At 50.7% G+C, this 10,875-nt stretch overlaps 1 protein-coding gene across 4 annotated transcripts; it reads right to left on the bottom strand.

Annotated features, from left to right (window-relative positions):
- Positions 1-991: 991 nt before the first annotated feature.
- LOC118511914 (protein artichoke) lies at positions 992-10,752 on the bottom strand. Of its 4 annotated transcripts, none has more exons than XM_036055547.1 (5): positions 10,187-10,752; positions 6,068-6,245; positions 5,670-5,814; positions 4,790-5,593; positions 992-4,719 (listed from the first exon to the last, which is right to left on the bottom strand). In XM_036055547.1, exons 2-5 carry the CDS (start codon positions 6,190-6,192, stop codon positions 1,582-1,584), a joined length of 4,212 nt encoding a protein of 1,403 aa, XP_035911440.1. In that variant the 5' UTR covers positions 6,193-6,245; positions 10,187-10,752; the 3' UTR covers positions 992-1,581. The 4 variants fall into 4 exon arrangements, with proteins under 4 accessions (XP_035911440.1, XP_035911439.1, XP_035911441.1 ...); XM_036055546.1 differs by having other exon boundaries at positions 10,197-10,752; XM_036055548.1 differs by having other exon boundaries at positions 10,378-10,752.
- Positions 10,753-10,875: the final 123 nt, after the last annotated feature.

Below are 10,875 nucleotides of genomic sequence, written 5' to 3'. Positions count from 1 at the left end.
ATCGTAAAATGCACTCGAGACAGGTAAGATAACACGAGTGCCTGGTAACCTTGACATCTAGACATCGGAGCATCCGGTCCATACGGAGACGAAAACTCTGATTCGTTTGAGCATCTGCAAAATAACCGTCCATTAATAAGCTATGAATAATCACCCAGACAAGAAAAGATCTTACTAACGGTAGGCGTGCCTTTCATCAACAAGACTCCTCAATCAGCATCTCAATTAGTCAATCATTCTGTAGCCCAGACGGAAGATCAATTGATCATTGATCGATCAAAAAACTTGAAACAGTTGAAAACATGCGAATATTTAGGTTTACGACATGTATGACTTAGAGACCAGCTTACTAGGCCGCAAAATTCATCTGGAAAGCGTAGTAGTATCGGGCACACTCTTGCCATAAAGGGTGACTCCCTGCTCAACGCCTGCAATTTGAACGAAACAGCCATCGCCCTTGTCGATAAGATGAGCTTCCATTACCAGCTGGAGCAAATCCTCATCATGGTGCAATCATGGTCCGCTTGTTCGATCAGAGTAGCACAGTCTACATCCGTAGTTTGGTGGCCAATGTAATGTCTCCAGATCCTATGCATCGAGCAAAAGATTTACGAGGTTTGCTCTAAGTTTCTGGAGGTCTCCCGCGTATTATAGCGGCCACTTAGCACTGCTCGGCCGAGCTACAACGTGAATGCGTGCCCTGTATCATGTAGAGATCCTTCATAGAGGGACTTACGGGGCTTTCTCGGATGGATTCGCCGGATTGGCTCTCCGCGATCAACCTTTACGTCCCGGCGAGAATGCTCCAAGCAGCTAGCAGATGTTGGTTCCTCTTCAAAACGGATCTCAAAAAGAGGGATCATTTTCGACTAGCAGCCATATTGACAACGACAAAAAGAAGCTCTCTTAAGAGCTGATCTAGTCCAACGATTTCTTTATTCAACATTTTCTTTCGTTAGTTGAAACCATTAAACAGCGCTAGGGCAACAACCTGTTGTCATTAACTCTATTTGTTTATTATGCCGATTTACTTACAAAAGCCCGCTTTTCACCGTTCTCTTCTCAAGTCTATCTAACAGGCCAAATCGATCACCGTTACACCCTACTCGATTGGCAGCACCACGGGAAGGGGGGAGCGGGTTGAAAAGCGTACATTAAATATGTCCACGGTACGGTGTAAAATTAAATTGAGCATTCTGTGGTTCCTACAGTAATAGGCAACGATTCCTCCGACGGACTGATTCTACCTGCATCAAAGCACAACGCGTGGACGGGTGAGTTTCCGTGATGTCCGTTAGAAAGTGTGCCCACGATTCGGATAGGATCGAAATGGAAAGTTTTGTTATAATCCTAAGACGCTCAGCCCAGCAGGTAGTAGCGGCGGTAGGGTAGTGGTAAGGCAAAACGTGAACAAAAAAAAATTGCTTTAATGATTAATTACACACACATTCCTTTGCCCACACATTCATCCCGCGCACACTCAAACACAACATACACGTGCACACGCTTTTCCGACTCTCTTGGTAGAGCCGATGGGGGAGGGTGAGTTGAACTTCTTCTGCTGCTAAAGCGATCTCGGGATCATCGATACACCTTATCGTCCTGGTACACGATGTACGGATTGTGGGACGAATGTGTGAGGGTGCCGGGACCGGACGATTGTTGCTGCTGGTGGTGCAACGCGGCCTGGCTGGACATGAGCGAGTGGTTCTGGTACTGGTACGGTATTCGGCCGATGGTGGAGTAGCTGGGCCGGGCCTGCGTCGGCGAGCCGTTCGGTTTGTACGGCAGCGTAGCGTAGCTTTGCGCGTACGGTGGCGCGAGCGTCGGATACATGGCCGCCGTCGGTTGTCCCTTTTTGCCGGTGTAATTGACCTGCAGCGTGCCGGGCATGCCCATCGGCATCGGGTGGCCACCGCGCGGATGGTGATGGTGGTAGCTGTCGTTGTTCATCTTCAACCGGCAGATGCAGATGCAGATGATGAGCAGGAAGATGAACACCACGACACCGCCAACGATGCCGATGATGAGCGTGTCGTCGTTCGCCGAGGGCATCTTCTTTAGCGGTGGCATCGCCGCTGACGAAACCTTCGACTTCGAACCCTTGGTGCGGGTGGTCGTGGAGGACGAGGAGACGGGCGGCATGCTCCAGATGATGTCGTGCTCAGTGGTGGCTGCCGCATTCGTCATCTGCACCTCGGACGTGTAGTTGTAGAAGCTTATCGTTGGCGTAGTGCGTGTACCGCTGCCAACCACGGATCCGGTGCTTGGTAGCATCGGCTGGGTAGGGTTGGTCGGGGTCTTGCTGCGATTGTCACACACCAGCTCGATGTCACCGACCTCGGTGAGCAGCTTGCCGGCGACGGGTGCCGGGCTGGCGCATCGCACATCGCTCACCTTCGTGGCCAGAATCCATCGGCGGAAGGCACGCGCTTGGCAGTCGCATCGCACCGGATTCGTCGCCAGCCCGTCGATCTGGATGCTGTTTTTGCGATCATCCAGCGAGCTTAGGAAGGGCTGTGTCAGTGTGTTCACCTTCGAACCGGCAATGCTGAAGTCGATATGCGCGGACCGGGGTAGGGGGAGCAGCAGAGCTGGCGGCAATGCCGTCAGCGAGGTGTTGTGCAGACGAACGGTGAGATACTTGTTGCGCAGTCCAGCGAACGCACCGGACGAGATGGTTTGCAGCGCGTACCCATGCAGCCCCAATGTGTGCAGCTTGGGATGGTGCAGCACCTGCAGCTGATCCGACTCCAGGTTGGCATCCTTCGCCTCAATGTCGACGGCGGCCAGCGCTGGCAACTCTTGCACAATGCCCTGCACATCGATGTAGCCGAGCTTCGCGTACCGATACGCTTCCAGCACGGCGAGATCCTTTAGCGGTTTGAACGCGTTCTTCTCGAGCCGCGATAGTTCGGGCAGCTCCCGAATGTACAGCTCCGACAGGCCTTCGAGCCGCTCGAACGTCTGGGCGGTGATCGAGCGGATCGGGTTGCTCGAGAGGTCGAGATAGGCGAGCAGGCCCAGCTTTGGCCAAATGTCGCGCAATCCGTCCGCATCGCCGATCGCGTTGTGCGACAGATCCAGCCGTTCGAGCAGCGTTACCTTTTCGAACGCTTTCGAACTCACCGCCGAGATGTTGTTGTGCGACAGGTTCAAACTGCGCAGGTACGGTGTTTCCAGCACGGGAAGCTCCCGCACGCCCGTTCCGGCTAGATTGAGGGAGCGTACCGTCTTGGGCTGCCCCAGCACGGTGGCGATTGCTTCCGGGGTGAGAGGATTGTAGGAAAAGTCGACATGCTTCGCGTTGATCATGAGCATGTGGCCAGCACGCGGTACTTCCCGAATAACGTTGTGGCTCAAATCGAGTGTCTGCAGTGTGTCGTGTTGATCACCGAAGGCCGCTACCGGTACGCTGGCCAGCTTGTTGCCGGCAAGCGAAACACGCTCGAGCCGCTGTACGCGGCTTTTGGCCAGCACCTGCTCCGGCAGGCTGGTCAGCTTGTTTTCGCTAAGATCCAGCAGGTCCAGCCGGAGCGTACCTTCGAACGAACGTTCGGACAGGCGCTCGAGCCGGTTGGCAGCCAGGTCGAGAATCTGCAGCTGGGAGGAGTTGTGGAACGCCATGTCCTGTACCGAGTCGATCACGTTCCCCCGCAGGTACAGCTCGCGCAGGTTAACCAAGCGACCGAAGTCAAGCTGCTGGATGGTGGACAGCCGGTTGCCGGCGAGATCGATCACCTCGAGATGGTCCAGCCCGGCAATCAGCTCGGGCGGGAACACTTCCAACCGATTGTTCGCCAGCAGCACCTTTCTCAGCCGCGGGTGTATCTTGAGCGTGTTGGAGGTGAAGCTTTTCAGCATATTGTGCGACACATCGAGCACCTCGAGGGCGGTCTCCGTCGTGAACATGTCGGCTCGCAGCTCCTGCAGTGCGTTCTGGCGCAGATTGAGCGAGCGTAGGTTGACCGTGTTGACGAACGAGCGGGGACGCAGCTGCTCCAAACCGTTGTCCGCCAGCGACAAATCGAACAGATTGTTCAGATTCAGGAACGTGCCTTCCTCGATCACCTTCAGCTGGTTGTGATTCAGCAGCACGATGCGCAGATCCGTGTTGTTGTGGAACAGATCGGCCTGCAGCATCTTCAGCCCACAGTGGCTGATGTCGATCACCTGCAGCTTGGTTAGCGGGTAGATCATCGTGCGCGTTACCTGCCCGATGTGCTCGTTGCCGCTCATGTTCAGATACAGCAGATTGTTCAGGCTGTGGAACGAATCGATCGCAAGATCATCGATGCTGTTCGAGCTTAAATCCAACCGGCGCAACTTTGGCAGCACGATCTTGCGCAGCGACGCAATGCGATTGAACGACAGCTTGATCTCCAGTAACGTACCCTCCAGCCCCTTGAACGTATCCTCGCCGATTACTCCCAGACTGTTGCCGGAAATGTCCAGATAGATAAGTTTGCGGAACGCGCCAAAGCTATCGCCCGGCAGTTCCCGGATGACGTTGCGGGACAGTGAAAGGTAGCGGATATTTTCCGGTTGAATCGATTTCAGTATGCTTGATGATAGTGCTGCCACGCGATTAAAGTCGAGATACAGATTCGACAGCTTCGGCAGACGACCGAGCGCACTGCCCGGGATGAAGAGAATGTTGTTGTCGCGCAGGATGAGTGTTTGCAGGTTGTCCAATCCCTCGAACGCATCGTCTTCGATCTGTAACGAAAGGGGAAAGGCGTTGTAAAGGATCATACCACTAGGGAACCGCTGTACAGCATTTACTTACCGTACGCAGAGAGTTGAGACTCAAGTCCAGGTACTTGAGCAGTAGCTGCTCGCGGAACGTTCCCGGCAGGATGGTGGCTATCGTATTCCGGCTGATGTCGAGAATCTGCAGGTTTTTCATCTGCGCCAGGTGATTCGAATCTAGCTTGGCAATGTTGTTGAGCGATACGTTCAGCACCTTCAGCGATACGACCGACCCCAGCGCTTCCGACGGGAACTCGGACAGCAGGTTATCGGAGAGGTCCAGCTTTTGCAGCACATCCATCCCGGCCAGGGCGCGTTCATCGATGTGACTGATTTGATTGCCCGCCAGCAGTACCTCCTTCATGCTGGCCAGATTGGCAAACGCCTTGGACTTCAGGCTTCGAATGCGATTGTTGCGCAGATCCAACCGTTCCAGCTTGTTGGCAAAGTTGAATGCGTCCGGTTCGAGTGTGTCGATGCGGTTGCTTCGCAGCGACAGCAGCTTGAGGCTTGTCAGTCCCTTCAAAGCCGCCACCGGAGCAGTGGTGATCTTGTTCTGGTCCAGATACAGCTCCACCAGCCGCCGGTTACCATCGAAAATGCTTTCCTCGAGCGCGATAATACGGTTGCCCGACAGATCGAGCACCTTGAGCGCCTGCAGCGCCTGCAGGACATCGGTGGAAAATATCGGGTTCAAGCTGTCGCCGAGCAGATTGTTGGCCAATCGCAGCTCGGTCAGATATTCGGCCACATTGCCAAACAGCGTCTTGGTGCCGAACGAGCGTAGCGCATTGTTGGAAAAGTCCAGCTTCCGCACAGGAGCATTAAGGATAGATAGATCCTGTCGATTGAGAGAGAGAGAGAGAGTATGAATTGATCGTACCGTTTTTCGTCGAGCAGATGAAAGACTCGCTTACCGGCAATGTTTGATGGCCGCTGTGGCGCTGCGAAAATGAGATGATCGGAATGCCGCTCGGAAACGGAGCGGTCAGCGTCGTCCGATCGCAGTTTACGTTCACGAACACATACTGGCTGTTGTTGCCAGCGGTCTCAATGTTGCATCTGTTCATTGTGGTGGTAAATGGGAAGGAAAAACAACCAAATTATAAGCGATCCAGCGCACGGTCCCGGTACGGTTTGTGGCCGTGAAAACGTATCGATCCGAGTGAGCCGAAAATTGCCCACAATTCGATCTGGCGAAACGGATCGCTGTGAAATTTGTAGGCCAATAGTGTTTCGGAATGGGATAGGAAGTACAAAGAGCAAGAGCAAGAGAGAGAGAGAGGGAGGAATGCAATTTACCAACAACACTTACCGGCACGGTATTTTAAGCAGCGCGTCGAGATCGGTGCACGGGCGCCACGCACACGAAATGGGAGCTAGGGTGCACGCGAGCAGCAACAGAAGCCTGGTCAAATTGTCCGTAATTATTCGCGTCATATTTGGGTGGAGTCTCGTTCAGTGGTTTGCCGATGCTGCCCTGTCACACACGCCTGTTGGGAGAAAGGCATTGTTTTGTCGGTGGGTATTAAAAAGGAAAATTGCTTATTTAAAAAAAAGTTTGAACCAGCAAACCATCGAAACTATATTTATTGGGTCTGAAACATTGGATCAGATTTGATTCGGGGGGTTTTTGTTTGTGCTCTAGTGCCACGCATCAGGGAATGGAATCAGTCAGGCGAAGAGGAGCCAATTTATGGCTTTCCACGTGCGGAAAGACATTTATGAGAACCTAGCACGTGTAAAGTGGTTGTAATATAAGTTGTTTTTTTTTGTTTGAATATATATATTAGACATGCATGCATGGATTGAAAGAAGAAAGTTTGCTTGCGTTCAGTGGCGCATTCGGTTAAATTTTTGTTTTAACGTGAACTGATAATGATCAAGATGAAATGGAACATTTTCCGGAAGAATCGGATTTTGTTTGAGTTGAAGTAGCATCTAAGTCTAACAGCATCTTATATTTAAGTCCTTTCATAGCTCTAGTTCCTCTGCTAGTAATGTCCACTTTATCCGAAACAGAGTACAGATATAGTACGAGTTTTCACAGTTCATAACGAATCCCTCGTAAAATATGATTTGTTTGCGTAGTATATTCTCAATCAAATTCAACCCAAAGTTCAACTCTGTCACGGGCTCCCAGAAAACATGGCTAGCCGGATAGTCACAGCAGTTATGCAAGCTTCTTCTTCTTCTTTCTTGGTCTAACGACCTCTTAAGGTTGTCATATGCTTGCCATTTCTGGCTTACCGAATAATTGGATAGCCAGTCCTCACTTTGGGGCAACGGCCCAGATGGGATTTAAAACCAAGTCCTGTCGTGTGAACTAAGGCGCCACTGTTGCATCTACCACCGGGCCACCGGGATGTAAGCTTCGCAAGCTTATAACTTTTGAATACGTTCGCTAATCTCGGTGCAATACTCTGATGAAAGTTGAATGACGTCTGAAAATGTCCATCGGTGTAATTATTTCTCTATGCCAAATCGTGCTCATGTTATGGTTCTTCAAAGTTAACATGCTTTAAAGAAATGGTTAAACTTGAAAAATGATTATTAAAGTTCTATATATCATTTTCATAGCAAAATGGTTCAAAAAGTTTTTTAAACTGATAAATCACGAGTCTCACGTGAGATTGTTGGAACTTTGCTGCTAGCAGGTTTTAGGCATAAAAGATACGTCAACGTTATATATACGTTTCAAAAATGTTTTGGCTAATGAAAACGTCTAGTTTTATTAGTTTCTGAAACATAAATACGAAAAGTGTGTATAATTGAAGAACATGTGTTATTTTCCATCGAGGTGATAACGACACCGGTCTTCGCACTCATTCACTTCATAACCCATCTAGACCGCTCCTCCATCAAGTCCAGGGCAGACTACCTTGCATTGGATTGGATAAAGCATTCATATGCTTAATAGCGCTAGGGAAGATAAAGCTTCCCTACCCTAGGATAGGAAAAATAAGCGTTAAAATCGGTTTTAATATTTAAATCGGCCTGGAATGCTTTTAAAAGTTTGAGGGGTTCTTTCATGATGATCATGATTTTAAATATAATTTCAATGATTATGGTACGATGTGATTATAATGCAGGACCGGAGATCAAATCCCATCCGAACCGTTCCCCCCGCAGTGTGAGGACCAACTATGCGATATCATTAAGCCTTATACGCCAGAGATGGCAGGCATGACCAAAGAGGTCAAATTGAGCCATATCAGCATTTGGCATTCCTTAAAAGCGCTGTAAAAAGATTAACAAACACTCACAATTTAAATACCATTCATGAGTAACTCGTGAACAATGACGGTGCCAACCGTTAAACCTGGCCAGCACACCGCGCACAAACAAAACCCGACAATTCAAACAGAACAGAATGTGGCAATGCAAAATGCTATCTTGAAACAGGCCTTGATTAGCATATTTTTAGCGTATCGATCGCGGCCGTTAGAAATGTGGCAACCGTCAGTCAGCAAGTCAATTTCAAGGCCGACCACCTTCGGACGCGCGACTGCATTTAATTCCTTTGATGCTGTGTGTTCTGCAGAACTTCGCCAAGCCACCACCACCTCTGTGTGTGTGTGTGTGTGTGTGTGTGTTTGTGGGCGCGAAACAGCATCTTGGGCGCGATCGAGTGAATGAATTCAAACGGCATGCAAAGTGAAATCAAATGGAATAAAATCGATTTTCACCGCACCGGAGCAATGTAAATTTTACACATCGATAACGCGCTCTGATAATTCGTTGGTAGCGCCAAAAGAATTGAACCGGCGGCGTTTGCGTGAGAGCGCTGGAGGAAGAAAAAAAAAACGGCAACAGGCTTTTATACGGATTTTTTCTTCGGCACATACTGGCACATAAATTTTTATCGGTTCGCAGCAGCGTGCCTTCGTATTCGACGATTAGAAACATCGGGTGGAGAAGGGCCGACGGGCCACTCTCGCGGGGGGTGTCTAATTATGTTGACGTTGACGATTGCGTTAGTGCTGGCCGCTGGCCGAACGATCGTTCGAAGCCAAACAAACCCAAAGGCACGAAACTGTTACGCCATTGTCGCACCGTCCTGCTATATTCGATTGATCAAGCAAGCAAAAACAGGGTAAGTTTATTTAGCAGATATTCGATTGTGCAGCCATCATCCCAGCCTTGAAGGAAGATGGCCCGAGCGTCAAAAGCTCGATCGATCGATGATCGCCGTGTGAGGAGAGGAGGTGGATTCCGGGGAAGGATGAACGGGGAGTGAAAGAAAGCGGAAAGGGTGACGACGAAACAAATAATCTTGAATAGTCTCCAATAGGCGTTACACAAGCCCGCGTACGGTCGGGTTTCTCGTCGCCTGTCTGCTCGCTCAAGTCTTTCGTTGCTACTTCGCCTGGGAAGAGCGAGAGCGACCCACACACACACTCACACACACGCACACACGCACCGATCGTCCGTCACCTGTTTCGGTGGCAGCATCTCATGCACAGCTTCTTTCTTCCCACCTCTTCTCTCTCACCCATACATATACGCAGCCACACACACACACCAACACCATTACCGACGCAAACGGTAAAAGACGCAAAGCGAGCGAAACAGCCTTTCCTGCGCGCGCGCTCCCGTCGATGATCGTGCTGTCGGATAGGGCTGCAGAGAAAGAGCGGCCTCGGAACCACCGTCCCTTTTGGCTGTAGGCACCACGGCTCGGCCCGGTGTGTGTTGGTGTTGACCTCAAAATTAAATGAAAATAAGGAGCGAAAAAAGGCACACGCGAGACGCACAGCAACAACACACGCGCCCGCCGTGCACCGACTCTCTTCTTTCGCTGGCCGATCTTTTCCCTCGCGGCAGTTCCCGCCGTACGTGTTGGAGGAGGCGGTTTACCGTGGGTATGCTATGCATGAAAAATTCGAAAGTGGTAAACTGGTTATACGAAGAATTCGATAACGCAGGGGGGGACTTTCGACGGAAGGGATGAATGGATGGATGGATGGATGGATGGATGGATGGGCTAGATGAGGATGATGATGATGATGATGACGACGACGACGACGACTGTGATGATGATGATGGGATGCCGTATCTCGGCATGGATTACGATTGGAATGCAAGATCAATAGTGGCGAATAACGAAAGATGATGATGATGATGATGATGATGCTGATGTGGTGCTGATCAAGGGCCGTGTAAGATGCTCTCTCGCCTGTCCCCACACGACGACACCGCCTCACTGAGCATCGTCTTTCATTGTGCGTGACACTGCTTTCTTCTTTTACACTCAGACGATTATGTTTGGCATCGTTTTTTTTTTTTCTTTTGTTTTACTTATTGCAGCGTGAATGAACTCACTGCAACAACCACGCAAAACACTTTGTCAGGATCGATCGGGGCACTGGCACCAACGGGCGATGGTCATAGTTGGGATCATATAATTTCATAATATAACACACCAAATCACCTTTGCTTACATTTGAAACAATACACGCACGCACACACGCACACACAAAACACACGGTTTCCGGACAACGAATCTATCGGACAGAGCTCCTGCGAATCCTCCAACACACCGAACTGTGCGACTACTGTCGACGGAGGCTGAATTCTGCCCGCACCGCACAGATTTTACTAGGGCGACCCAGAATTCCTCACCAGAACCCGTTAGATGACGGGGGCAGCCGCGCGGATCGGTGGTAACTGTTGCCGAACTGGCCGAGCAGCTAGCTTGGGCAGGTTGCGCACTGGTCACTGGTTTGGTTGGCGCACACGCACGCAGATCACGATTACCGTAAGATGATGGTGGCCGTTATAGGACGGCTAGCGTTACAAACTCTCGCACGCTCGATGATCTCGTCTTGCGAACAGTCCGAGATCCATCCATTCACACTTACTGCCAGACGCGAACTGAGCGACGGTGCTGCGGGCGTATGCGAGAGCCCGCACACCAGAGCGGATGCAGAGATCTTGCCGGAGATCGCTCACACCACAGCAAAGCAAAGCGAAGCTCTCTTAAGATACCGCGATCATCATCGCACAACATACCGTCCGGTCGGTCCGATCAGCAGCAGCGTTCGAGCCCACGCAACCCAGAAAGAAACGGACGTATGAGTGTGTGTTGTGTGTGTGGCGTAGGAAACTTCAGGACGGGAT

The sequence above is a fragment of the Anopheles stephensi genome, chromosome 3 (assembly GCF_013141755.1).
Source record: "Anopheles stephensi strain Indian chromosome 3, UCI_ANSTEP_V1.0, whole genome shotgun sequence".
NCBI classification, from domain to species: domain Eukaryota; kingdom Metazoa; phylum Arthropoda; class Insecta; order Diptera; family Culicidae; genus Anopheles; species Anopheles stephensi.
Note: the sequence above shows the minus strand (reverse complement) of the source record. Positions and strands in the feature narration are given on the sequence as shown.